The following is a 27,821-nucleotide window of genomic DNA, read 5'->3' on the forward strand; positions in this document are numbered from 1 at the left end:
CCTGGGGCTCCCTGACACCCCGCGCCCTGACACCCCCGTCCCTCAGGCTGCCGGCACGGAGCGGAGTCTGCGAGTGTGGGAACCTCCGGTGCTGCTACTGCTGGGGGAGCTGCCGCAGCAAGGCCCTGGGGTAAAGCTTGTGGTAAAGCTGTTCCCGGAGGGGCCTCTCCAGTGCCCTGTGCCAGTTACTCTGACCACAGACTTCGTTTCCTTCTTCAGGTAAAGGCCTGGCAGCGTTAATAATCAAGCTTATTTGTGCCCTAATTACTTCTGGCTTTCGGAAACATTCCAGAGCATGATCTGTGCCTGGTGGCCGTTTCAGCTCTCCTTGTCACTGGTGTGAGAGCTTTTCCACCTTTCGTTTGGTTTTTTGCTCATTGTCAAGTTGCACTGTGTTAAAACCAAAGGTGTAATGCTCTGTTCCTATTTCATGACCTAAGTTTAAATCTTAACGGCAAGGTTGTTTGAGGAGTAACTGCCCTCCTGTTTGTTTGCTCATCAGCTTTCTCATGTCCACTTATACCCGGCACACCACGTGATGTGTCCCGCTGCCAGCCTTGTGTGTCATAAGTGGTAATGTGAGTCTCATCTTTTCCTTCCTAGAAGGAGTAGTGCTGAGGTAACATCTGAACACATCTAGGCGGTGCTTTAGGAAAGCTGACAAAGAGCAGCCGGGATGTTTCTCCGATTGCTGTCCGATATCCAGTGGCGGGCGGCTCACCCGAAATGGAGGAGGATGACCGGCTCCCAGCGAAGCACCTCCACCACAGCAGAGCCTCACCCGCTTTCCCTGCCAGCCCAGGCACAGGTTGTCATCTGTGGTGGTGGAATCATGGGCACCTCTGTGGCCTATCACCTTTCCAAGATGGGCTTTAAGGATATAGTCTTACTTGAGCAGGGCAGGTAAGGATTTCTTGTTAAAAACCTGTATTTGTTTAGGTTTAAAGCAAATTTGGGAGAGAATTTTTTAAAGGAGTTTTGGTAGGAAAGCAGATTTAATCGGCTCTTTTTTATACTGGTTTGGGAGAAAATACTTTTTTGGAGAAAGGTGGAAAAAAACTATTTATTAAACAATAAAATTTAAACAATATTAAACAATAAAATTTTTTGCTACTTTAAAAGAGATGACAAATTGAGGACGTTTTTTTTTTTGGGTTGTGGCTTAGCTTATTTAGTCTTTGATTAGTTTCTTTGGTGTTGGAAATGTTGCAGGTTAGGCTCTGTTTGGTGGGCTACAGATGCAGCTGCTGGTGCTTTTCTGGGTGTTTAGTTCAGAGCAGGTTTCAAGAGGTTTAAGGAGAAGGAAAAAAACCAAAAGTTTAGGGTACTTCTTTGCTTCAGCTTGCTAAAACTAACTAAAAGCAAAAGAGAGCTCTGTCTCACTGTCTGTCCATCCGCAGACAACAACAGTTTAGGAGCAGGAATGTGGAGGAGTGAGTACAGTGTCTGAAAGAAACTGCTGCTTCTCCTGTCTCCTCCTTTCACTCTCTAGAACACTCTTAAAAGTGCAAAACTTATTATTCAACATAAACAAAATAAAACTATTAAAAATAAAAGCATCATATAGTCAACTCAAAACAAAACCCAACAAAGCAAGACTTCTGTGCAGAACAGTATCTGCTGTAATGTGTTATTTCTATCTCTTCACCTTTTCCCTGGGTGAAATAAGGTTATGCTGAACATTAATAACAACACCAACTGCCCCTTCCTAAGCACAGGGCTGCTCTGCAAGGTGAAGAGTATCCCTTGTGTGATTGTGGTGGGGTGGCCATGGCTCATGGCCAGACTGCCATGCATCCATGCCATTTCCCTCTGCAAAACAGAGAGAAATTAAGCTGAGAGAACTTGTGGATCAGGATAAAGATATGGAGATGGTACTGCCATGGGAAAAACAGACTTATCTGTGGGAGAATTAATCTAAAATAATGACTTTATTTCATTAGATTCAGATAGTGAGAAACAAAAAGCAAGCATTAAAACACCACCTTTGTTTTGGTCAACTTTACTCCTGCACTCCAGGGTCTTCTCCTTCCCCACAGTGCCCTGAGCAGCATGAAGGTGACACAGGGGGGTGTGATTAGTTCTGGGCTCCAGTGAGTGTCCTGCATGTGCTGCAGTTCCCATCAGGAGAACTCTGCTCTGGTGTGGGTTTTCCATGGTGCATGGAAAACCCTTTGGGAGTTCCTTTGGGAGATATTTAGCTGCTCTGCTGTAATCACAGGTGATCATGTAAAACAATGCAGCTGGCAAAGATGATGGACCATTTTAAAAGAACTAAAAATCCCTATTACTCCTGCAGCCCCTGTTGACCTCTCAGAGCAGGATGCAAAGCATTACACAGCCAGCAAAGCTCCAGAGATTGCAACAGGTTGTAAGCAAGCATCACTAAAACATCACCCTGTAAGCTGGTTAAATGCTCAGATTATCCACTTGGGAGGATTTAGTGGCTCTCTGTAAAATAGCCAAGACTGTTATGGTTTGGCTGAGCAGAAGTGCCCTCAGTGAGTTTGGTCAGCTCTCTGTAGCAGAGCACAGAGTTCCTGTTGAAAGCTGTGCATCCCAACATTTCCCCTGTTGTTTTAGATGTCCATTTCTGAGAGTCATTTGTGGTGTTTTAATTAAGCAGTTTGGGGATCCTGGGTATGAGACACCACTGAGAATTTAGGGTTCGAAGAGGTGTTTATTGTAGCAGCTTCCAATGCCCTAAATAAGTGCTGGACTGTTTATTTATCATCTATTTAGAGCTTCCCACATGATACTGCCTTCAGGAATAATTAGCCGTGGTTCCTGGAGTCTGTGTGGCTGGGAAGCAGCAGGTTCTTTCTAGCTGCAAAGAAAAGGATTTGGGTATTCTCATCTGAGACCTTGTGAGTGTGGTCATTCTGAGCAGAGTGGGTGCTGGGCTGTGTTTGCAAGGGAATGTCTTTTTTGCTAGCTTGGAGCAGGGTTTGAACAGCCCATTAAAGATCTGCAGTGAATTAAGATGCTGTGTAGGCTCAGTCTGTGCATGCTCAAGGAGAAGGAGGAATATTGCAGTAGCAGAAATCTCTTATGAGGAGCACAGCATGGCAAGACTGTGCTTCTTCTCTTTGGGTTGTTGAGTAGGGGTGCAGCAAATATTCCTTACCCAACTGAATCATAGATTGAATTACTGAGAGAATATAGACATGCTGGGCTGCAAGCAGTTGTGTCAAATGGAGAAATACAAGATGGCTTCAGCAGCAGCAAAGGTAATTTGGAATTGTTGTGGAAGCAGGCTGCAAGGGAGATGCTTAAATCTAATTGCCTTGTCTTCCCCTGTCCATGCTGCATGGAGTTGTGTAGGTTTCTGTCCCTAGAGCAGCTCTTCACAAATAGCTCAATGGTTTAGAGACAGTCCTAGAAGGGATAAGAAACATGTGTCTGTCTATGGCAGTTGTTACAGGGTGAGAGGGACTTGCTCATACTGTAGTCTTCAAAGATGCAAGACAAGTTCATTTTGATTTGATGGAAATCTTTCCTGGAGAAAGAAAGAATCAGGCAGCTCACCTTAAGTGTAAGATTTTTTTTTTATTTATTCAAAAAGTGCTTTCTTTGAAAAATGTCCGTTTTTAAGACTTGTTAAAGAGAAATTGTCTTGGAATGCATTGTGTTTTCAAAAGTGAGTGGAAGGAATATCATTCTAGAGGTTGTGTCAGCCCTGCATCGTCCAGCTTAGTGTAGTTCTGATGTGTTTGGGGGAGAAGTTGCTGTGTGGTTTGTGCTGCCAGTGGAGCTGCTGGAGCAGCCTGGTGTGGAGTGTGTACCTGGCAGCTGTATGATCAGGGCCCTTCTCTGCACCTTCTCCTGCAGGTTGGCTGCTGGCACCACTCGATTCTGTGCTGGCATTGTGAGCACAGCCAGGCCCGTGTCCATAGAGCTGAAGATGGCACACTATTCAAACAAGCTCTACCAGCAGCTGGAACAGGAGACAGGAGTGCAAACAGGTACTGGAAGTGCCAGCATGGAGTAATCATTGGGAAACTGAAGTACTGACACTGAAATATACGTGAATAAGCAATAAAATCACACTGACTGTGGTTTTTCAGTGTCTTAAGGCTTGAAAGTCCTGTTCAAAAACAATACATATGGACCTAATCAGATGCAAAGTGATGTAACCAGTGTAATCAGAATGGGGAGAAGGATATCAGATGGGCAAACTGAAGGCAGACTACCTGCAAATTGTGACAGTTTGCACGTTGTCTGTAACTTGGGCAGACAAGGGAATTTCCACAAGGACATGGAAAATGTATTGCAGTGACTGGAGCAAGTTGGCCTGTTCTGTGCAGTGATTCTCCTCTCAAAAAGAAAGTGTGGTTAACAGGAGCACTGAAGCATAGGCAAAGCTGTGTTTCTTACTGAAGTCTCGCCCTGGAAATAACAAAAAAGATTGTTTAGATTTTCCCTCTCCCTCCAAAATGTCTGGGCATGTACCTGATAGGAAGAACTTGATCACTAAAAGCTTTCTTCTGATAAGAACTTGTCATGTATGTCAGACAAATGAATACCTCAATAGAGATTCATAACTATGCCTGCAATTAAGATGAATACTAATTTAGTGCAGGTGTTGGAGTGATATAATATCTACTTTTAGTTGATTAAGTTTTATTCTTCTGAGTAGTCATTAGATCACTTTCAACTTCTCTCTCTTTTAATAGCTACCATGTGTGAAATTCAGGGTTTTTTTTATAAACAGTATAAAAGTATATGGAGTATATGAAGTAGAAAGAGAACACAATTAAAAATTAAATTGCTTTTTTAAAAAGTTCTCTCATGCACTTTTTAATTACTAGCTCATAAGTGTTTAAAGTTATTTGAGGATGTGAGATTTCCAGGCTCCTGAGTAGTGGAAGCAACAAGTCTGCAATTATATTAAAGCAGTGAGTCTGAGATGGAAAGGAATTGAAGATCCTGTCCAAATCTGACTTGACTTTGGTCATTGTCATAGGGTACATGAAGACAGGCTCTATTTCACTGGCTCAGACTCAGGACCGACTGATCTCTCTGAAGCGCATTGCTTCATCGCTGAAGTACGTATGAGCAGGAAATACAACTCAGCTTCTGTGTGCACCAGCTCTCCTGCAAGACAAATGACATTGTGTTTCTTCTGTTCTGTGGCAGTGTAATGGGAATACCATGTGAAATTATCAGCCCTAAGAAAGTGTCACAGCTCCACCCACTGATCAACATCCATGACCTCGTGGGGGCCATGTATGTGCCAGAAGATGCACTCGTGTCGTCTGCCAACGTGAGTCTGGCTCTGGCAACCGCTGCCTCACGGAATGGTAGGAGCTTTTTTATCTATAGAGTGCTCTCTTGCATGACAGCTATGTTTGCATCTCTTTTGATATTCTGACTGAGCCCTGAAGACCAAAATTCTGTATTTCTGTGAAGTTCAGATTCTTTAAACCTGTTTATTTCTGAAAAAGCAGGCTGATTTTTCAATATGCTGGATGTTTACAGGTTTCCTGGGATAGTTCAAGCATCTGTTTGTTGTCCGTAGTGGTTACATATTTCTCTGAAAAAGCATGCACTCTTTCCTTCCTAGAATTGACTCATAATTACACATCAAAACAGTTAATTACCTACAAATGAAAAAGAGTGGCTGAGCCTTGTGGAGTATTTAATTGAGCACATATGCTTTGGAAATAGGTTTGGAAGTGTATTAATAAATGCTGTTTGACCAGTGTGTGGTTTAAAAGTAGGGGGAAAGGTTAAATAAGATAACAGGAAATAAAGATCATTAAGGATAAAAGTCCATCAGATCAGAAGAAGCTGCTTAGGAGGATACCTCTCAGTTTCTTTTAGCCAAGATTGATTACATACTGCTTATTGATTTTTTTTTCCCACAAAATTACTTATTTCCCATAAGAGAACCGGTCATGACATCTGAAACTACAAATTTGTTGCATAAAGGAATTGTAATAGAAAGTGAGACTCTTTTTTTTTTTTTTTTTTGTGTTGTTGATACTGGGGGTCTATTTATCATCCAGATTGTCACATGGGAAGAAAAACTGTACTCTTCACAGTCTCAGCCTGTACAAATTGTACATGTGATGTTTTACAAATAATAGGGTTTTGCTTAAGAATTACTGGATCAAGAATAGAAATTTTGTCTCAAAGAGAAAATAAGCATTTTGGTTGAGCATGAGGGTTTAAAGCTAGCAGTCTGACACATTAGAAAGAAGGCTCATGGCATGCTGACTTTGTGACCCACTCCAGGTGTCCAGATTCACGAGCGGACGAGTGTCAGTCATGTCACAATCCAGAAGGGCCGGGTGACCGGAGTCGAGACTGACAGAGGGCGCATTCAATGCGAGTACTTCGTCAACTGTGCTGGCCAGGTTGAATTAGTTAAAGTTTTTCTTTCTTGTTTCTGTGGCTTAGGAATACGTGCACTTCCCTATGGTTCTTTTTTTTTTTGTTTGTTTTCCTTTTGGGATTTCTAATGGTTTGTGCTTTGGCTTGATTTGCTGGAGTAGATCGAATCATGTTGCTCATCAGCTTATCCCAGCAGGATAAGGAGAAGTGAAGGAGGAAAATCAGTGCTTGCCATTGGCAGTGCACCAAAGGCTGGGTGTTAACCTGCTGAGAAGTATCTGCAGCTTGTTGGTGCAGCTCTGTCCACGGTCTCTCTGCTGAGAGGTTCACCCTTCTGACAGGAAGAACTTTGCTTTGGCTATTAGGGAGCCAGGCCCTTCTTTCTCACTTCCCTCATGAAAAATTTATTTGCTTTTACTCCTTAGTGTATGTCTTCTCTGCTAGAAAATACACCTGACAATTGCAGTTTCTCACCTAGCAGCTGTCCCCCTTGTTAATAAAGGGTCTTAGTTCAGGCACCTAAATGCTGACTATTCTGCTTCTAGGTGCTCAACCTAGTACTGACTTTGGTCTACAGATCTTATTTTGCTTTTGTTTTGTAAATTAGTACTTCTTAGTTTTGAGTTGGGGCCCCACTTTTCTAGTCTTTATCCAAAACAGTTCAAATTCTAAGAAAAGAGAAAAAAAATCGTGTCTGTTTAATGTCTCAGGGTCTGAACCAAATCTTGGTATTTTATGAAAACAAAATCAGAATGCTGCTTGTGTCCTGCTCTTTTCCTGAAGCTGGTTTTTTTTCTTTTCCATTCTGACCTGCACTTTTTTGGTTTCAGTGGGCCTATGAGTTGGGCCACTCTGGGGAGGAACCAGTCCATATCCCAGTCCATGCCTGCGAACACTTCTACCTCCTGACACATCCTTTGCAGGAGCCTCTGTCAAGCAGCTTACCAAGTAAGGATTCTTCAGCTCTTCTCACTTTTCTTGGTGAATTATACTTGCCTTTCCAAGGTGACCTGTATTTTGTGACAGAAAGGCCAACCTTGGGCTATCGGTCCTCAGCTCATTTGGGATTGTGAGGTCCTTCTGTCTGAATTGCTTTGAATATCCTTCTTCAGTGGTAGAAAGAATGTCTTTCTTTACTCTTAGGAAAGCTTTTCCTGCAGAAAATGACTTTGAGAGTTCATCAGCTTAGCAGGAGAATCACCTGACTCTAGCTGGAATAGCAGTTGTGTCTGAGTCTTGGATTGTTGCATTTCTGGGCTGGAGAGTGTGCTAGTCTTGGCACTATGTTTTCCTTGCAGGCTGCTGGCCCCAAATGGCCCATCTATTCCTTTCCTCCAACTGAAGCTAAGGCTTTACAATGGCATTTACATGTCTATGAGCTGTAGGGGCAACCAAACACTTGAGGTAATTGCTCCTCCCCCGTGTTCTGGCTTTTGGATCTCTGAAAAAAAAGCCTTTGTGTTTGAAAACTGTGATTGACAAGTAGAAAGCTTTACTTATTTACTCTCAGTTGTTGCCAAGATTTTCTGCTTCTAGTGAGTAATGTATACAGTGTCCAGGGAATTGAGATCTCTGGATGGAGTCCAAGTGCTTCACTTTTATTGGACAAATTAAAACCTCTGTATGTGGATATATATATATATATATATGTATGTATGTATGTATTCACATATATGTATTCTCAGCTTTTCTGAACTTGGCAAAAATTGCTGTGGAGCATGTCAGGTGGAGTAACATAAATACTTCAAGTTGGCACATTACCAGTGGAAGAAGCAATTCAGTCCTGACTGCTTGTCCTCTCCCCAGTGCTGCCCACCTTCTTTGTGCTGGTGGCCTGCACTAAGCTGGATCTTTTAAAAATTAGCTGTTCTTAGAATAGGAAGAGAAAGAGGGGCAGGGCAGGACATGTCTTGGTGGAAGGTCTTGTCTTGGATGCAATTTCAGTGGAACTAAGTCAGTGTAATATCTTCTCAGTGCCACAAGGATTCTGAATCCCTCTTGTGTCCTCTCAGTCCTGGGAACACTGTCCTGCTGGCTTGAGGCTCCTCAGGTTTAATTCAGTTTACTGTGCTCTCCAGAAGTTAACATCCTGCATGGCTGTGGTGGGAGCTCATGGTTTAATCTAAACTGGCTCACCAGGGTGTCACATGAGAACCAGAATGGTGTGACAGCATGGGGCTGGGAAACTGAGACTGTCCCTTCTCATGTTGGGAGACTGCTGGCTTGGCCTGGCATGTCACTAGGCCTCGATCATTGGTGTTTGTGGGACAACAGCCTGAGACAGATATGCCTTCTCTCAATTCCCTTCTCACCTCTTCCCTTCCCTCTGCAGCTATTGTGGACCCCGATGGCCGGATCTACATACGCAACTGGCAGGGTGGCATCCTCTCAGGAGGCTTTGAGAAAAACCCCAAACCTCTCTTCACGGAGGGACGGAACCAGCTGGAGATCCAGAACCTTCAAGAAGACTGGGATCATTTTGGTATGTTAGGGAAGAAAGGGTCCCACAGCAGTGAAACATGTACTTCAGCAGAAGGCAGAGTTCATGGCAATGCCAGCTGTCATTGATCTGTGGGAAAGATGAACGTTCTCTCAAATTCATTTATCTCTTCATTTGTCAGTAATTTGCTGAAAAACCCTTTACCAAGGGCTGCAGTATCTGAAGGAGCCTACAGGAGAGCCGGAGAGGGACTTTTGGCAGGGAGTGCTAGAACAAGGGGGAATGGCTTCCAAATGACAGAGGGCAGAATTAGATATTATTAAGACATTTGTCCCTGTGAGAGTGATGAGGCACTGGCACAAGTTGCTCAGTGTTTAAGGTCAGGTTGGATGGGACTTAGAGCACCCTGGTCTAGTGGAAGGTGTCCCCGCCATGCTGGGGTTGGAATGAGATGAGCTTTAAAGTCCCTTCCAACCTAAACCATTCCAGGATTCTTTGAGTCTGTGATATCTGTGTAATGTTTAAAAACACCTTCTAATCTTCAGCATTTGTTACCTTCCTCTAGAGCAGCAAGGTACTACATCAGCTTCCCAGCACTGCTCTTCCATTTCAGTTGTTGACTGTCAGTGCCACATGCTGCTCCTCTTGTGACACAGTGGATCAACACTGTTGACCTGCCACATAGCTGTGGTATTTTGTTTCTGCAGCTCTCTTCATCAGGGACTGACAAGTGCATTTCTATCAGTGGCAGTTGCTTTGTGGACAGAAGTTGGTATTGTGGCTTCCCAGACTTTGTCCCACCATTGACAGTGGTTTATTATATTCCAACTTTTCTGTCTTTCTCTTCTCATTTGATTCTGATTTTATATTCTGCATGTATTTTTACATGGAGGGCTCTTTCTCTAGGAAAGAGCATAGCATGGTCTGTGAGTCCCTTTCTTCCCCAACCACTCCTGCCTCTTTGATACCTGTTAAGTTGGTATGTGCCCTCTCATCTTCAAATTTGCCTTGTACTCAGGAATCCAGCTTTCCCTTGTATCAGAGCTCTCTGCATCCCTTGTGAATACACATGCCTCTGTGACCCTAGGAATGGATGGAATTTCACTGATTTCTTTCTGCAGTCATAATATGTTCTTCCAGCTGTGCTTCAAGTTAAATTGAATAATTTTACTTGATTTCTGAGAGACACCATACTGATACTGTAAAAGTTTAAACTCCAGGGGGTGAAGCCAGGGTGGGGTGCTGTGTTGTGCTGGCATATGCTAAAGGTTTTTAGATCCCTAGATGCCTAAAGACTTGCTTGAAGATATTAGCTTCAGTAATGAGTTGCTCAAGCTCTGCACCCACTTCATTTTCAGTTTTCATTTGGATAAAATGAAAAGGCACTGCTTGCTGGCACCCCCAGATTGCCCAAGCTTCTGAAGCAGCTGCATGCTATGTTCCAGCTTTGCCCTTTTATCCGTTCAAATGTGCTGAACAGTTGAGCAGAGTCAGAGCTAACTCAGGCAGTATTTGATCCTTTTCTAGAGCCACAGTTCCTGGGGTTTGAGCTCTTGTATTACTGCTTTGATCTTTGTCATTGGAACACCTTTTGGTTTTAAAATAGTCTGTGGAGTTGCTTGAATTGTACTGTGTTTGAGAACAAATCTAGCACTGATCTCTCTTTTTGTCAATAGAAAAATAGCCTGTAACACCAGGCTCTCATTCTGGAATTCTAGTGCTTGAGAGAGGAAAGAGAGAGAACGGGTCAGTTCTGTTTGTAGCTTCTTAAGTAATGTGAAATCTGATTATTTTACTGCTTGTGCATAAAGCTCAGAAGTGCTCTTAGGGCTGAATCTTGAGGGCTTTTATCTGGAGTACTAAGCAGAGGTAACTTTTGGGCAACAAAAGCCAAGTAGATACCTTACCCATTTATTAATGCTCTCAAATGTCAAACTGTGAAGAGTTGCTGAAGGACTTTTCCAGCGTCTCTGGGCAGTGAAGCAGTGAGGAAATTCAATGAGGATAAATGTGAAGTGACGCAAATGCATGGGTGTGTGTGGGGATGGTCTTGTTTTCACCATGTGACATGATGGGCTTTGAACACACCTTGGGGGGTTGTATTAGTTCTGTTAGTTCTCTGAAGACATCAGTGCAGCAGCGGTCAAAGCAAAAGACAAGTTAGGAATTACTGGGAAAGGAGCAGAAAACACAGTTCATTATGCAACACTAAATCCTTGTTTTGCCAGATGCTAGTTCCTGTTCTAGGCTCCCTGTTTCCAGAGAGTATCATAGGACTGGAGAAGGTCTGGTGGAAGAGCAGCAAGAGACTTATCAAAGCTTGGAATAGTTTCCAGGAATGGAGTGACTAAGTGGGCTGGGGAAAGGAGATGACAGAAGGGAAATAAAGAGAGGTCTATAGAATCTGGAGTGGGATAGACAGGCTGGAAGGGGGATTCCTGACCACTGTCTCTTCTAATGGTAGGAGGCATAAAAAGAAATTGAGTGTGAGCTTTAAAACAAAAGGCAGTGATTCCTCATACAACAGATTTTAACACATGGGACTCCTTGTCTGTGTCTGTTGGATTTTTTTCATGAGGCTGGGAAAGACTGGTCAACTACTTAAAAGAGAGATCAATTTATGGGTTTCTAAATACAGAAAAATATACCAAATTTTTAGGAAATCCTCTGAGCTGATGATAGGTGGAGGTTTGCAGAGTGCATGTGACAAGGCTCCTTTACATTTGCCTGGTCGTACTCCTCACTATGTATCTATTTGATGTCTGTTCCTATTTCCCCAACAAAACTGAACAGTGCTCTTGCACTGCTGAAAATAATACTGGGCTCTTGATCTGGATCAATATGGCTGCTTTTATTGTAGGCTGTGTGATCCATTTTGAATAGTGTAATTCCAGCAAGTAAGCCTGATTTCTCCTGTGACTATCAAAACATGGAAGCAGTTTCCACCTGAAGCAGCTGAATTGTATTGAAACTATTTTTCTCTTTATTGTCTTGGGTCCTAGGGCCACTTCTGAGTGCCCTCCTGCGCAGGATGCCAGGTTTGGAGGCTCTGCAGATCATGCAGTTGGTGAATTGCCCAGAGTCCTTCACCCCAGACATGAGATGCATCATGGGAGAGTCACCCACTGCACGAGGCTACTTCGTTCTGGCTGGCATGAACTCAGCTGGCATCTCCTATGGTGGGGGAGCAGGCAAGTAAGTGGTCTATCTCTGTTGTGTGTGTAAGTAAGGCTTTAGCCAAGAGACTGCTCAGATGATCCTCCTGTGTACAATGTTCTGGTTGGTATTTGTCAACTCCTCTGACAAAGGCTCCTCTTTCATTTCTGACTTGAGTGAAGGAGAGGAGCAGTTGCTGTTTTCTGATCATGTTCTCCAGTGTGTCTTTAAAACCTGTGTTGGATTCTCCTCCTGTCCTGCACATCTCTCCTCTGGCATCACATCTCACTGAGCAGCTGGGGATCAAGTAAGCTTTGTTAAAGCTATGTCAGAGGAGGTTTAGGTTGGATATTAGGAAAAGGTTCTTCACCCAGAGGATGGTTGGATACTGGAACAGGCTCCCTAGGGAAGTGGTCACACCATCAGGCTCGCCAGAGTTGAAGAAGCATTTGGACAATGGTCTCAGGCACCTGGGGTAATTCTTGGGGTTATCCTGTCCAGGGCCAGGAGTTGGACTCAGTGATACGTGTGCATCCGTTCCAACTCAGGTTATTCTGTGATTCTATAACTGCTATTTTTGTTTTTTTTTTAACTACCATTAAGAAATAAAAGCTTAGCAAATCATATATTCCCTCATATATTCCCTCTCCTATGTATCATGATCCCCTTTATCATTTGATTGAAGTCTTTAGATCAATCAAGTTGATACAGCAGTTAATTCCTCTGAAAGCAGTGTGAATCTGTTGCTGATGAAACACCCATGTATGTGATGCCAGTGCTGACAGTAGTTTGAGACTGTCCTCTACAGTAAGCTAGGGGTGTAATAATTTCTCAGGAAAATCCAGTTCTTGTGTAAATGCAGATTCTTAGACAGGCATTTAAATGTGATCTCAGCAGCAAAGTTGCTGAACGATCATTTCTCCCTCTGACTGCCATTTAATTTTGGTGACTGAGCATTCCTTCTGCCACACAGCCTTCTTAAAAAACTGCTTGTTTTTCATGCTGGTGTTAGTATCTACATTTATCTTCACTAGTTTGTCTATTGTCTAATAGTTTAACTCACCAGAGAAACAACTCATAATAATTTTTTTGTTGTCACGTGAAATACAGAGAATCTTTTCAGTGAGGTTCTCTTAAGAATCAAAGTAATTTCTGAAGGTAAAAGCACTGTTTGTTCATTTGTTGCTACAGTGCCAAAATAAACAGTTGAGCTTGCTAATGTAACTTTTCATGATCAGTTCCAAACCCCTTTGTTTTGTTGTCTACTGGCTGTGAACAGAACCTTCTGCTCTGCTAAATTCTGAGTTGCCTGTGTCCATTAGCTCTGGAGAATGCCTTCCTCCTTCACTGCTGGAAATGTAGCTAAACATAACTTGGCTGGCCCCTTGTGCTAAATGAATGCTGTCAGTGGTAGTTTGTGGCTGAGCCTACACCAGGCAATGAGAAATAAGAAAGCAGAAACACTAAACTCCATCTGAAATGTATTTGCACCTCTTTTTGTATCAGAACCCAAGCATTTGACACAGTGTCAGCCAGGTTACCTGTCAAGGCTCTGGCTTAATTTAGCACATGTCCTGAACTTCTTGCTGCCCTGTATGCTTCACCCTAATGGGCAATTAGTAATTTAGAAATCTGGTGGATGCATTTTACAAAGTGAAACTCTCCAGATTCTGCTAGTATTTAGAATACCGTCTTAAATGTCTTCTCTCTTGCTATTGTAGGAAATTCTCAAGTCCAAACTGCTTTCCTTCTAACTTCAGAGCTACACTTTTTCCTTAAGACATTGGCTGATATCTCAGTCTGTCTTTATTTCTTCCATCAGGTACCTGGCAGAGTGGATAGTAAATGGGTATCCGTCAGAAAATGTCTGGCCCTTGGATCTGAAACGTTTTGGAACCCTTCAGAGCAGTCGCACTTTCCTCCGCCACCGTGTGATGGAAGTCATGCGTAAGTGAGGTCTCTGCGTTTAGCTCTGGCCAGGCTGTCCAAGTTTTTGCCCTTTGCTACACTGTCTCTCCTCTGCTCTCACTCTGACAAACATTTTCCTTCTTCCTGACCTCCTTCCTGGCAATGCAGCCTCTTCCCAGGAGAAAGGAAATGATGAGGGGTTTTTTTGTATGCCAGCATTCTTATTAACTTTTCTAAAAAAAATGCTGTTGGTACCTTGCTCTCTGCTATTTCTGTGCTTTGCCTCTGATATAGGGAAATTTGTATGTATCTCTGTAGGACTCCAGCCTGAAAAAGCAACGCCAAGGTCTTAACTGGGAATGTTACACTGTCTCAAAGATTGTTATTCTTTGCACATCATTACTGTGTGGCAATACCTTCACTTCCAACTTATGGCTGGGTGACCCAGTTATCTTGTATAATTCAGAAGTCTTCGTAGACATAGTGCTTTCTCCTGTCAAAGTTTGCGATAAATACCTTGCAGAATAGATTAGAGATGCCATTTTTCTTGTCTAAAGCCAGGCTGTGTTTCCTCCTGTTGTTTGAATATCTGTCATATTGTCTGAATATTGTGGATGACTTCTTTTCAAGTTCAAAATAGAAGTATGAAGTGCTCCACAAGTTGCATAACAGGAACAATTACTTGAATACCAAGTTCTAAACTAAAAACATATGCTCGGGTGAAAGCAGAGAAGCTGGGTAAACCTCTTAGCCCTGCTATATCTGGGGAATAAAAACCTTATGCTGCTTTGACCTTCTTCCCAGAAAAAAATCACTTTATACTCTGGGCATTATTCTGCAGTTGCTTTCCAATACAAACTTCAGTTCTGATAGCCACAGTATCTCTCTAGTTTTTACAGAGTGAACAATGAAGTGTTACATTTGAAGTGTTTGAAGTGTTACATTCCCATGCTAATCTAGTTTTCCCAATACCCTCTCTTTCAGGAGTACCGATTTGAGATATTGTCAATAAATTCATTAAATTGTTAGCTATGAGGCAGAAATTATGGAAGTGTTCAGTAAGAGTTAGTTGGCTTATCGTCAGTTTTAAGCAGTTTCTGACCTAGGTAGAATCTTAATATTTATAAAGTAGTATTCAAGCATTCTTAAGTTATTACTCTCCACTGATAACTAAGGAGGATGCTTAATGTTTATTAGAGTAACTTGTTTTCTAAATAAAAATATTCTATACTAGCTGAACAGACAGAGAAGCCATTTGGAAAAACTTCAATGATTACAAAAGGCTGAATTGCCATTATTTAAGAAGGCAAATGAGATGGTCCCTGTAGCTATGCACTCTCTACTCCAGCATTAGCATTGTCAAAATATCTGATATAGTGCACTGCCAGGGAAGAATCCTGCATAATTAATGCTAGGCAGCATGACTTCATGAAAAATAGAGTTTTTGTTATTCTTACAGAACTGTCATGAGACCATAAGTATCTATAAATATAAGTGTTCTGTGCAAATATTGTTACTCTGATTTTGAAGAGCTATAAATGGATCAAAACGGATTTGTGGATTTTCAAAACTAGGAAAAGTAAGGTTGGAGCTGTTTTGAGGGAGTTTATTGATGGTTCAGATATTAATAAGTACTGATAATCTGGAAGAAAAGTTTAGATAAAGATAATCACTTTGCCTAATAAAGGATCTTTATGACCATTGCAGCTCTCATGTATGATCTGAAAGTTCCCCGCTGGGACTTCCAGACTGGCCGGCAGCTGCGCACTTCACCGCTGTACGACCGCCTGGATGCACAGGGAGCCAGGTGGATGGAGAAGCATGGATTTGAGAGAGTCAAGTATTTTGTCCCACCTGGGAGTGGTGAGATCATATTTTCCTCTGCCTAGTGCTTCCCAATTGGTCTCTGTAAGGTCTTAATTAATCCAGTTTATTAATTTTTCCTTCAATTTTTCTTTGTATTAGATCTGCTGGATTTGGATCACAGCAAAACCTTTTACAAACCAGACTGGTTTGATATTGTGGGTGCTGAAGTCAAGTGCTGTAAGGAAGCAGTTTGTGTTATTGACATGTCATCTTTTACCAAGTTTGAAATAAGTGTAAGTACCTAGGAAGGGACCACCTGGTAAAGGTGACCTTTAGTTTATTATTGCCTGCTTTTGCAAAAAACTCTGTGTCCTATTGAGGATAGATAGAGGAAGTCACACTGTATGGCTAAACTCAGGTTGTACCACAGTATTTATCACAGGTTGGGTTTTGTCTGTCAAGGGCCCAGTTTATAGAAATATCAGCTTAATCTATACATAGAATTTGACCTCTGGCACTGTGGCACTGTTGTATCCTGTTACGCTCGAGATGTCAGTGTCACAATCATCACAAATTGAAATAATTTAGGCCAGGATGTTGATGCCATCTTAAGCTGCCCCAGTGGATTTGTTTTGCTCAGGCAGCTTGTCTGACTTTCTCTTCCTTTTGATTCATGTAGTCCACCGGAGACCAGGCCCTGGAGAATCTGCAGTATCTCTTCTCAAATGACCTGGATGTGCCAGTTGGGCATGTTGTGCATACAGGAATGCTTAATGAGAAAGGAGGGTATGAGAATGACTGCAGCATAGCCCGGCTCAGCAAGCGCAGGTGGGTGTGCAGACAGCATCTTTAGCCATCACCCTTTTGGTGTTTAAGCCTTTAAGGGCTTCTTCATGAAGACCATATACTTTCGTCACCACCCTGAACTAAAAAGTTTCACTTCTCCACTAGTATTCCTAATTCAGTAACTCAAGTGAAAGGGAGTTTCTGAACTTAAAAACATTGGGGAAAATAAACCTTTTTCCAGGATTACAGAGGAACATAGATTTCCTCAAAATGTTAGACCTTTAGATGTTTGATTTTTTAATTGAGGTACAGACTGCTTTTAGCAATCACTGGAGTTTATTAATTTAGGTAACCATTTAAAGTGCAAACCAACTCCTGACCAATGTCCTTACTAGAATTGTGCATTGAAAGCACTGCTTTTTGATTATTTCAATTTTCATTGCAGTATATGTACTCTAATTCTCAGTTCTGCAGTCTTTTATCATTCTTTGTGCTCTCTCATGCAAGCTGACATGATCACAGGATTTTACCCTTAGACTCACCAGTTTGGGCTCTCTTTGGCATCCGATGAAAGCTTTCTCGCTTTTAAGAACTTCATAGCCATGTCCCAGCTGAGTGTTGGATTTATTTTTCTGGATGGTTTTCTATGTGTGTTTTCACTGTATTGGTGTGAAAGCATTTTGTTGCTTCTCTTTCAATTAGAAACAGCTTTTCTTTCTCTTCCACTTCTGTCTGCATTCATGTATTGCTTGAAAGTATTGTCCTCTCTGTGAAACCAGTAGCTTCTGTCCTTGCCTAGTGATTTCTACAGATGTTGATGTACTTTAACTCACAGTTTGTATCAGACACACACACAAGCAGCTCATTTTCCCATATCAAGTGGAGTTCTGTTTTTGGAAACTGTTAATAATAACCACCATTGTGTGTGAAAAGACTTCTGCTAAAACAAGAAATTGCTGTGTGAACCATCTCTACTCTGACTGTCAGAGTAAAGAGAATCACTGGTGGCGAAAAGCTGCAAGTCCCTTCTGCAAATCAGTTGTGACCTTTGAGATGGTCTGTCAACTTCCTGCAAAATTCCCTGTGTTCCACATCTAGTCACTTCTTGTCGCCAGGCCACTGGTAATGCTTGAAGTGGGGGATTTCTTTTCATGACAGATGTAATGGCATTGATCCAGAGACTTGAGCTGTGGTTTTCACAAACCAGCTTGTTTTGATCTTCTGTTAGCTTGGAAACTGCTGAATGGCTCGAGTAGTTGATGAATGAAGAATGAGCTGATTCACTTTGTGGTTGTTCTTTCATTGTTTCTTGGGTTTGATTTGTCTGTTCCAGCTTCTTCATGATTTCCCCTACTGACCAACAAGTTCATTGCTGGGCCTGGCTGAAGAACCGCCTGCCTGATGACAGCAACCTGGTCCTAGAGGATGTGACCTGGAAGTACACAGGTAGGAAATCACTAAAAGCAGACCTCCTCAGACAGCTCAAAATCACAAATAGGGTCTCCTGCTGCATGCCAGTTAATTGTTTAAAGTGCCTGGAGTTGCGATTTAGTCTCCTTTCCAAACATTTAAATGAAAATAGAAGTTCAGAGACTCTTTTCTGGCAAGCCATGAGCTAGAAGACAGCATTCTTTTACTGTGGGCTGTCAGGAGAGAATTTAATGACTTTCTCCTCTGTTCTTAAATGTAAACACACCTATTGGTTCAATAAGACTTCAGAATTGGAGCAGCATGTTAGACAGTAGGCAAGACTTCTCCAGTTTCGTCCTAATGCTGTTTTGTTCCCCTCTTTAGCTCTCAATCTGATTGGCCCCCGTGCTGTTGATGTCTTGTCAGAGTTGTCCTATGCCCCAATGACTGCAGAACACTTCCCCTCTCTCTTTTGCAAGGTGAGTGACTGTGCTTTTGTTCTCACTCTGCTAGGTTTTTCAAAGCATGGGTGGAAGGACAGGAAAAATGTTTTGGATAATTGGAGGAGAATTAAGATTTACAGGAAGGTTTACTGCAGTTACTGAGCTAGGTTGGTAAAGAACTCTCTAGGCTCACTTGTCTTTGGATTGTGTTTTCTAAATATGTAGGTGAATATGCATTTGTTTTCAGTATTCCTCTCACTGTAGACTTGTCACCATTTGATATCTTGATGTGTTTCATATAATCAATTATGAAGCTGTCAGAGGGGCAGCTGGGAGCGGGGACTCTGACATCATTGTCTCCTATCAGCCTGTTAAAAGGCTGAGCAGATAGTTGCTATTCAACTTCTGTCTTGTATCTAGAATACAACCTGTGTCCTGACCTAGTTCCAGGGCTTATTGCCAGGTGTCAAGAAATTACTTACAACTTTGGATAATGTGACATCACTATTTGAATTGGAAATTTAAATTTGTTGCAAGTATGTGCAGGTGGCAAAGGGGAGAGAGGGCTGGGCAGTGTGGATGTGTTATGCATTGTGCTCCTTCTGGATCTCTGTGCTGTGTTCCAGTTTGGATGATTTCACCCCCTCTGATTCTGCAGGAGATGAGCGTGGGCTATGCTAATGGCATCCGTGTCATGAGTATCACTCACACAGGAGAACCTGGCTTCGTGCTTTATATCCCCATAGAGGTAAGAGTGCACTGCAGCCTGAGCTAATTAAAGCAGTTGCTTGCATGCATAAATCGGAAACATTTTCCAAGTTGACTCCAGGTGATGAGATGTCTGATTTGCACCACAGGAAAGCTGCCTGCAGGCACCAGGGGGAGTTTTTCTGCTTAATATTGCATTCCAGTGGAGCAGAGCTCTCGTGCTTCAGTGGCAGGGGACAGTGACTGGTGGTGCCAGATGCTGCTGCTCTCTCCTGATGCCAGTGTGTGTTTCACCCTTCCATTGCAGTACGCCCTGCACGTGTACAACGAGGTGATGAACATGGGGCAGAAGTACGGCATTCGGAACGCCGGTTACTACGCGCTCCGCAGCCTGCGCATTGAGAAGTTCTTTGCCTTCTGGGGCCAGGATCTGGATGCTTTTACTACTCCTATGGAGTGTGGACGCGAGTTCCAGGTCAAGCTGGATAAGGTACAACCACCTTCTGCACGGGGTTTGGTGGAAGAGCAGAACTGGACTGAAAGGCTGCCAGCCAAGCAGATGGATGTGTTTGTATGGAGCTGTGTGCAGTAGCTGTAACAGATATTCTTGTACTTCAGCAAGCTGCTAGAAATACAAAAATGCTCTGTTTTCCTCCTTCCCGGGCAGCATTCCCAGTGACCTGTGCCTGATGCTGCTTATGTGTGCAGTGCCCAATGTGGCAGAGGTGCTCTGCACCTTACAGATGCTCAGAATTCTTGCTTCTCTAAACTGTTTTCCCAATCTGATGAAGCAAAAGCCAGCCTGTGCACCTGGTGTCATTTAATGATGTTAAATATGAGACTAGGCACCAATAACAGGTGTTCTCTATTTTTAATAAAACAGAGGAGTTTGTAGAACAGTGTAGAGTTATATCACGCTTTTGTGGTAGCAGGTGCTGTTTCTATCACTGTCTTGTTTTCCTTCTTCCATCTTTGCATGAGCCAAAATAAATGCTTGTATTGATTCAAGACAAGAATGTAATGACTAAGGATACAAATTTCATATTAGTTACAGTTTCCCTCTGGTTTATAAAGAAGGGTAGACTTCTGGAACAAGAAAAATGGCAAAAACTGTAATGGAGACATGATTTTCACTAGAGTGAAAATTAGAATTATTTTTTTCTAAAGACCAGCTACACAAACATTTCTGTGTTTTAACATCTGGAGCAACAAACATAACAAAGCTTTCTGAGCCGAGCTTCTTGTGATGGAGGCAACCCATTTTGATAGGGCATAAATTGCCCTTGTCGGCAACCTGTTCTGCTGCAGCTCAGCAGCTGCCACACTTCGTGTCCCTCACATCAGCTGATGCTCCCTTTTCCTTTTCCCCACAGGGAATGGAGTTTCTTGGCCAGGACGTGCTGCTGGAACAGAAGCAGAACGGGGTGTACAAGCGCTTTACCATGTTCATTCTCAAGGACCATGACACGGATATGGACCTCTGGCCCTGGTGGGGGGAGCCCATTTTCCGCAACGGCCGCTACGTGGGCAAGACCACCAGCAGTGCCTACAGCTACACCCTGGAGCGCCACGTCTGCCTCGGCTTCGTGCACCACTTCGACGAGCAGACGGGAGAGGAGCTGGTGGTGACCACTGACTTCATCAACCAGGGAGAGTACGAGATCGACATTGCCGGGCAGCGCTTCCAGGCCAAAGCCAAGCTCTACCCCTTCAGCTCCCTCTTTGCGCAGCGGCGCCGCAAGGATGACGTGGAACTGAGTGGCTACCAGAGGGAGTAGTGCTGTGTAGACTAGACCTGCCCTTTGTCCCAAGCTGGAGTCTTCTCCCACCATCTTCCAGCCCTTTCTCCTCACCTCAAATATTTCTTTCTTTTCCTTTCTTGTCTTGCAACTTTTAAACTTTTTCCAGTGTGTTACATTTTGTATATTTTAAAACTTTAATTTTCAAGCTTTCCCACCCCTGTCTGTCTTCCTCCTTCAACCCTTGCCAGCCTCCCCCGTGCCCCAGTGGATGAAGCACAGTGCTGAACATGCAGGGATGCCTGTGTAGGAGTGAACCCCACCAAAGGCCCTGGCCTTTTAGTGATGGCAAGGGTTGGGGTGAATCCCTGAAGACTGCACCCTTCCTCTCTTCTCTCCAGCATAAGGCATGGGACAGCAGGTCTTTGCTGCCTGTGGTTCAGGTGATGGCTGACCTCACCCTGCTCTCCACATACCATGTGTTAGAGGGGTTGGTGTGTCGATGCGCACGGCAATAGAACGATCAGCTACCTCACTGGCATGAGACAAAGCATTGTGTGAGCACAGCCTAGAGCCTAGAGACAGGTTTTGGTGTTGTCCAGCCTGTCACTACCCTCCTTTGTCCACCACTTTGGTTTTTCCCTAGCAGGGAGTAGATTTAACATCAGAGTATTGATATGACAGTAGCGTTGGTAAGTGCATTGTTGGTGGGATTGAATTTTTTGTGTGGGGTCACTGAAAGTAAATGGCCTTCTATAAATATAGTCAAAGATCAAAATGTGCATTTCACTTCTATAAAGGAATGTTGTTTTTTCTTTTTTATTAGCAAGAATACAGATTTCTAACAAGGATAGATGTTAGTGTTTAATGTTAAATAGCAGTGTTGAAATGCTGCTTCTGTTTAAGCTGCACAATATACAGTCTCTTTGGGGATTGTCTTTCACTTTGTTTATGTGACTTGGTCAAACTCATCTGGCAAGGTTCATGGAGAACTTGTGTTGGTTTGGGGAACTTGAGCAGCAGGAGGGGATATTATCTTGCAGTTTTAGCTGCCTGTGGTTATTTTGAAATTGTGGGAAAAGACACAGCATTTGTCTCACCTGTGGTGTGAGAAATACTGGGTTTTCTGTTGGTGGTGAGAAAAGGTCTCAGCAGCTCCTGCTGGACTCAAGAATTTGTCTTCTGTTTTCCTTCTCAAATCTGTTGCACTTCTTTGTCTCTCAGTAGTACCTCAGCTGAAGGGGTTGAATAAGGGAGTGAAGGGAGCATGGCAGTGGGATTATAAAGTGCTTTTCTTCAGCACTGCTCTTTGCATCTGGCTTCTCATGCAGATACTCCAGATGGTGCAGCTGGAAATTCACCCCTTCTTCAGGTGTCAAAATGTGCCAGTTCAATCACTGATGGTAAATGGTAAAGAAATGGGGCAATGCTGAATTGCCTTGTGCACATTTGCATCATCTTCTTCATATTTTGAGCACAATCAAAAACCAAGACGCTTTTCATTTACTTGAAAAAGATCTGTTAAATGTTTTCCCTGCCTCAGATACCACATACTTCTCATGGTCTTTCTTCTTCAGCATCTGTTTTGGACTTCAAACACAACCTTGCACTGTTGTCTGCCCTGTTAAGCTATGGTGAACACTTCCTCTATGGTCTAGAACCACTTTTGGACACTTTATTTTCCAGTTAAATGGTGAGCATCAGTAGTGTAAATATGAGCCCAAAAGCTCCCCTGGTTCTTGTTTTAAGTTTGCTTTCTGCTGCTTTAGTTGCTTTAAGCTGTGCCTTTAGTTGGGTCTGTGGCTGTCAGTTCAGGAAACTGTAAGGGAATTTAGGATTTGAGCATATGGTATAGTAGGTTGAATGTAGATATCACTTCTCTGAGCATGCATCCTTTGTCTGGGGTGAGTTTGACTGAAATGTGTGGCTTCTTCCAGGATTTCAAGCCTAGTTCTGAGTTGACATGCAGAATTCTCCAGTTTCTGAAAAGGATTAACCACACTGGGGCAGCTTTTTGAGATCTGGCAGCTCAGAGTACTCTCTGCAGCTGCTGTAGGCGAGATTCCGCCTGCTTGTCATTTCTGCCAAATTCCCCTATTATTGCTCTCTGAACTGAAATTTTGCCTGGTATGTTAGAATTAATCACTTAAATGAAAGGTTCATAAAGCATCTAATAGCAGTTTAAACTCTATAATTACCTGCATATCTTTTCTGCTTAGAGAGATACCATGATCCCATTGTTCCCATGCTGGACGTGTGTACCAGGGAGGACCTTGGTCCTTCTCTGTTGGTTTTATGGGACACTGCTTTGCCTTCTTTATCCATGGAAACAGGCATTCAACCAAAGAAAGAGTTTTGTATGTGATATTTAGGATGTGGAGTAGCCCTTATGTTTAGGGTTCTTAGAGCTTCTTAGAGCAGCCCTTCTGCTTAGGGTTTATTGACCATCTGTTGTGGGTAAGGCATGATACTCCTTCAGGAGAAGGCAAAGTATAGGGCCAAGGTGTGCTGAAGTTTGTATTGAAACTGCTGAAGAGAGATTTTAGCTTGAGCCATTCAGTTCTCTGCAGAGTTAGAATTAGTTAAGACCAAACTGGAAAGCTAGGAGCATGCTGTCCTTTACCAACCACTCATTCCAGCTGCATTATATTCTTCCTGTGATTATTTTTTTCTTTTCCCTAATTTAATGGTGCCTGCTAGTTCCTCAGGCAACTTTTCATACACGGATGTCTCTTCTCCAGCAGTTCTGACAGTAAAATTGTGTTTTATGAGCTACTTTTGTCATTATGTCTGCCAAGGTTTATTTTATGTCTGGAAGGTTTATTTTATGTCTAGATCTATTGACTTTTCCATACCAAAAATAGAGAGTGGAAATAGTTTTCCACCATGATGGTAGATATAGCAACACTTTGTGTAACACTGTGTTTGCTGTTCGAGACTTGGGTGGTTTGGTAATTGTCAGTCTTACAGCTCATTAACGCCTACTCCCACCTTCCCTGCTATGAATTCTCTTCTTGTTTTATATCAGAACCTGAGAGGTCTTTAACTGCTGCTCAGGCTTAGTCGATTTAATTTCTGGTGGAGGTATTTTTAAAGTTACAGTGTAAAGAATAGTTTGCCTTTACCAACTTGAACACCCGTCAAGAGGACAATTGGATCACGTTTTAAAATAGTGATACTGAGTTGGAGGAAGATCCTTCTAGTGTAGTGTTTTCATCTTGAGGTATTAAGCAGTGATGTAAGACTCTAATCCCTTTATCTGATGATTAGAGTGCCTAAAAAAAGAACTAAATCTGTTGAAGAGTTACTACCTTTAATATAGCTTCAAATTAGAAAATTAAAAATCAGATATTTGAAGCTGCTGTAGCATAGTCTTTACATCTAAGATGGTAAATAACAGGGACTGCAAAACTCTACATCCTGATTCTCATCATTAAAACTGCCTTAAAATGCTTTTTGCTAAAAAAGGTGGTTTGTTCTCATTCTGCACAGTAAGACTATGAACCTTGGATTGGGAAACACAAAAATAGCATCTCTCTCTGTGGCAGTAGAAGGGGAAATGGCCTCATTCTGTGCTGAAGCAGCAGCTGCAGGTCTGCTCTCTGCACCTCGTGTGTATCAGTCACAGGGTTGTTACCAGTTCTCTGAGTCTTGCTGTCCAGAATGGGAGCAGCCCTGTAGATTCCTTTCATAGAGGCATCTTTGCAGGGAAGGTAGCCAGGGAATCCATCTAAATGTGCATCCATGGGAGGGCTGGCTTGCCCAAGTGCCATCGGGGGAACTTAGGGAAGACATAGTGATTCCTTCCATTCCTTCCAAGTACCCATTAAATGATTTTTACAGAGATATTATATTGTCTTAACCTTGCTGTGCCCCTTCCTAAGTTATCCTGTTTTGTTAGACCTTGAGTGAGTAATGCAAGGCTTGAGTAAAGCTGGCACTAGAAAAGCAGGAGTATATGGTTCATATTTAACAATCTGAGGGGAAAATTAATAGTCTATTTCTAGAATTATGTTTTCTGTTTCAGGAGGATGTGTTACAGTAATTTTCACACCTGTCTTTGCCAGATTTAGTTTCTATTTGTTTTCTCCAGTATCTTGATTTGATAGGACTTGCTGAACAGTTTCCTATTTTGTAGCAAAGAAAGGAGGTTGTGTAAAACTTCCACTGCATCTCCACATCTTGGTGTAGGCTTGGATTCCTCCCTTCTACTGTTGCATTTGAGTTGCCGTTGATCATGTTACTTTTCCTGTAACACCTCCAAACTCTGCTGCTGTAGAATTTCTCATGCACAAGGTTCTTCTCTTCCTTCTACCTGATGCTTTGTCATCGGAGCCAGGTTGGCCCTAGACCTGTGTCTCTGCATCAACTTAACTTATTCAACTTTTAGATGGTGCTGATACCAACATCAGAACTCCAGGCAGGTTTGTGGCTGCTGTAAATCCCATCATATAACCCTCCCTTTCCCTGTGCCAGGATTTTCCCACTGTCCTTAACATTTCTTTAGTCTCCTCCTCAGGTGGCTGAGTGCATTATTCCTTTTGCCATCAGAGAGTGAGGCATGGCAAAATAAAAATTGGTGGAGGGATGATGGAGTGGCTGAGCTGAGGTGGAAGGAGAGGTGCAGTGAAGGTTTGATCCTTTGCTCATTATTCAACTCCTTAAGCCCAGCCTTGGATAGATGATCAGCTTCGATTCCCAGCTCAGGGAGAATCCTCCTCTGCAGCCTTGGTGCTGGACAGGTGAGAGCCCTGGCTCCAGGCAGAGTTGGGACAGCATTAGCACTTGTTTCCCAGAACACATTTGTCCCCCTCATTGGGATAAAGGAAATGGTTCCACACAGGAGAAGTGGGGACTGTGTGCACTTGATTGCCTGGAGCAATTTTGTCTCCCTGGCATGTTCTTGTAGCTGGAAAGGTACAGCACTGACATCACCAGCCTCATCCTTCCAGCACATTTGAACAGAATGGTAACATTTTGGGAAGAGATCTGTAAAAATGAGGTAGTTCCCATGTCAGGGGAATGGGGAGTTGCTTGCAAAGGGCAGAAGTCACTTTTATTTAAAACACAGCTCTTGGCTGCTGATAATGGTGAGCAAAATGTTCACAACCTTCACATTTGTCTTCCCAAACAAGTTTATTATAATACTGGATCAGAATAATTTCTGCCTATTTCGAGAGGTTTTCCTGTTTTAAACTTAGTTTTCTTTAATTGATTGGATTTCTATTAAAAAAAAAAGGCAGTCATGGAACAAAACTCAAGAAAGGTGGATGTTGGTATCATCTGATGACTTCAAGCTGTCACTAAAAAGCATTTGAAAATTTTCTTTGCACTTTAAACTTTCCTTAAGTATTATGGCTGTAGCAGTATGCTTATAGCCCTTGGCATGAGTAGTCCTTGCATTTGAGAGAGGAAAAGAGAATGAATATTTATAAATGCCTTAAAGCCTTAGGTGAGGTGTTTGGGCACTTGCTGTGCCTGCCATTTGATTTCCTTCCTGGAAAGCTGTGTGCTGTGCACCCAGACATGGGAATTTTGAGCAAGCACTGGAGGATGGTGGAAGCTGCTATTGCAGTATGAGACTGGAATTTGTATGGAGCTGGGAGCTCTTGTGCCTGTCCAGCTGCTGGGCTGGCACCTTCCTGTTTGTTCCCCCCCTCAAAATGGATTTATTTACTTTTTCCTTCTGGTGTAATGGGTTTTCTTCTTTCCCTAAAGAAGCCTGGGCTGGTGTAGAGTACTCCATGGGTGTCCCGTTGCATTAAAGGAAACAAAATTCTCTGCCTGAAGCTTCCCTGCTGTACCAGCTGACATTTGCAGGCAGGAGTCAGGAGAAGCGGGAGGGGAGGGGATCTGCTACCGCCTGTCGTGTTTGCTGAGATGGCTCTGAGACTTCTCATCTCCCATTTGTCTCAAAGCTGGGCTGGATTACTGATGTCAGGCTGGCTTCTGGATTACAGCACAAGCCAGAGCTGCTTTGCAGGTGTGGCACGCTGGGCTGATGTTCTGTTAGAGATTCCACCTGCTTGGAATAAGGAATCTCAACAAAGAGGAGCAGTATGTTATAATGAGGAAAGTGTTCACATTAATATTTACTGATTTGTTAATACTGGTAACAGTTGATCTTCCCACACAGATCCTTGACACCTGCTACAAGCAGAGCAAATACTTGGGAGTTGTCAGCCATCCCAGCTAGGACCTGATCCATTTTGTGTGCTTTGGAGGAAAAACTGTGCAGTTGCCTTTCACCATGGCACCACTAAGGTTTTTCCATGCTAAAATTCCCTCCTTTTCCCGTAGTGGGATAGATCTCACTTCTTCTAGTATAACCAGAGGCAGATTAGTATCTCTGAATCCTTGACAGGTTCTCCTGCATCTCCTGGTCAGGCTTGCAGCAGGACACTCATCAAAACCCCCCTTCATGCTTTTGTCTCCTGAGACCAGATTTTAAAAGGGCTGGGAAGATTTCTGATGCATGCTGCTGCCAGAATTTTAAGAACAACTGAAGTTTGAGCCTGTGAAAACACTCTTCTAGTGCCTTATGTTTGTGAATGCTGTGTAATGGATGTAGCTGAGGTGGGACAGACAAGGAGCAGTCAGCAGCATGGTTCCCCATCCACTACGGCCGTTTCCCCCTGCGCTTGCAGGGCCTTGGCAAGCAGGTGCCAGCAGCTGTCTCCAGCAGCACAGGGAGGCTCTTTAATCCCTTTGCAGTGGGGGGTCAGAGAAGGCTCATGCCAGGTACTTTTCCTTCAATGGAATAGTGGTCTCACCTCTGCTGAGGTTGGATTTGGAGGGATTCAGGAGAGACAGAGCTGCTCTGATTGCCAGACCCCATGGCAGAGGACATGGACAGTTGTTCCCAAGCGCACAAGTCAGGGTGAGTTTGCTGCTCTCCACTGAGGCCATGTTGTCATGTATGCTGTATTTATATCATGCTTGATTTCATTTCATATTTTGGTTGGCTTAAATGTTGCTAGGTTTGTATATTAATAAAGAGGCATTTTAACTACTTCTGAATTTTGCTGTTAGTTATACAAGATCCTTGTGTGTCAGAATCCAAATGCCCCTGGTTGTGTGGGTGGG

The 27,821-nt window shown here is 43.0% G+C and overlaps 1 protein-coding gene across 1 annotated transcript; it reads left to right on the forward strand.

Annotated features, from left to right (window-relative positions):
- The first annotated feature begins 101 nt into the window (after positions 1–101).
- Positions 102–27,747, forward strand: PDPR (pyruvate dehydrogenase phosphatase regulatory subunit). Its single transcript, XM_066557367.1, has 18 exons — positions 102–219; positions 604–903; positions 3,832–3,965; positions 4,967–5,048; positions 5,140–5,303; positions 6,241–6,362; positions 7,170–7,287; positions 8,672–8,821; positions 11,782–11,974; positions 13,758–13,882; positions 15,551–15,706; positions 15,809–15,942; positions 16,329–16,477; positions 17,769–17,881; positions 18,230–18,324; positions 18,947–19,036; positions 19,304–19,486; positions 20,370–27,747. Exons 2-18 carry the CDS (start codon positions 677–679, stop codon positions 20,772–20,774), a joined length of 2,640 nt encoding a protein of 879 aa, XP_066413464.1. The 5' UTR covers positions 102–219; positions 604–676; the 3' UTR covers positions 20,775–27,747.
- Positions 27,748–27,821: the final 74 nt, after the last annotated feature.

Source organism: Molothrus aeneus, chromosome 11 (assembly GCF_037042795.1).
Source record: "Molothrus aeneus isolate 106 chromosome 11, BPBGC_Maene_1.0, whole genome shotgun sequence".
Lineage (NCBI taxonomy): Eukaryota > Metazoa > Chordata > Aves > Passeriformes > Icteridae > Molothrus > Molothrus aeneus.

Excerpts from the sequence above, each read along its gene's own strand:
- PDPR (XM_066557367.1), top strand. The coding sequence starts at position 677 with ATGTTTCTCCGATTGCTGTCCGATATCCAGTGGCGGGCGGCTCACCCG. Across the intron at positions 11,975-13,757 it reads TATGGTGGGGGAGCAGGCAA|GTACCTGGCAGAGTGGATAG; the intron begins GTAAGTGGTCTA and ends TTCTTCCATCAG. Across the intron at positions 19,037-19,303 it reads TGCTTTATATCCCCATAGAG|TACGCCCTGCACGTGTACAA; the intron begins GTAAGAGTGCAC and ends CTTCCATTGCAG.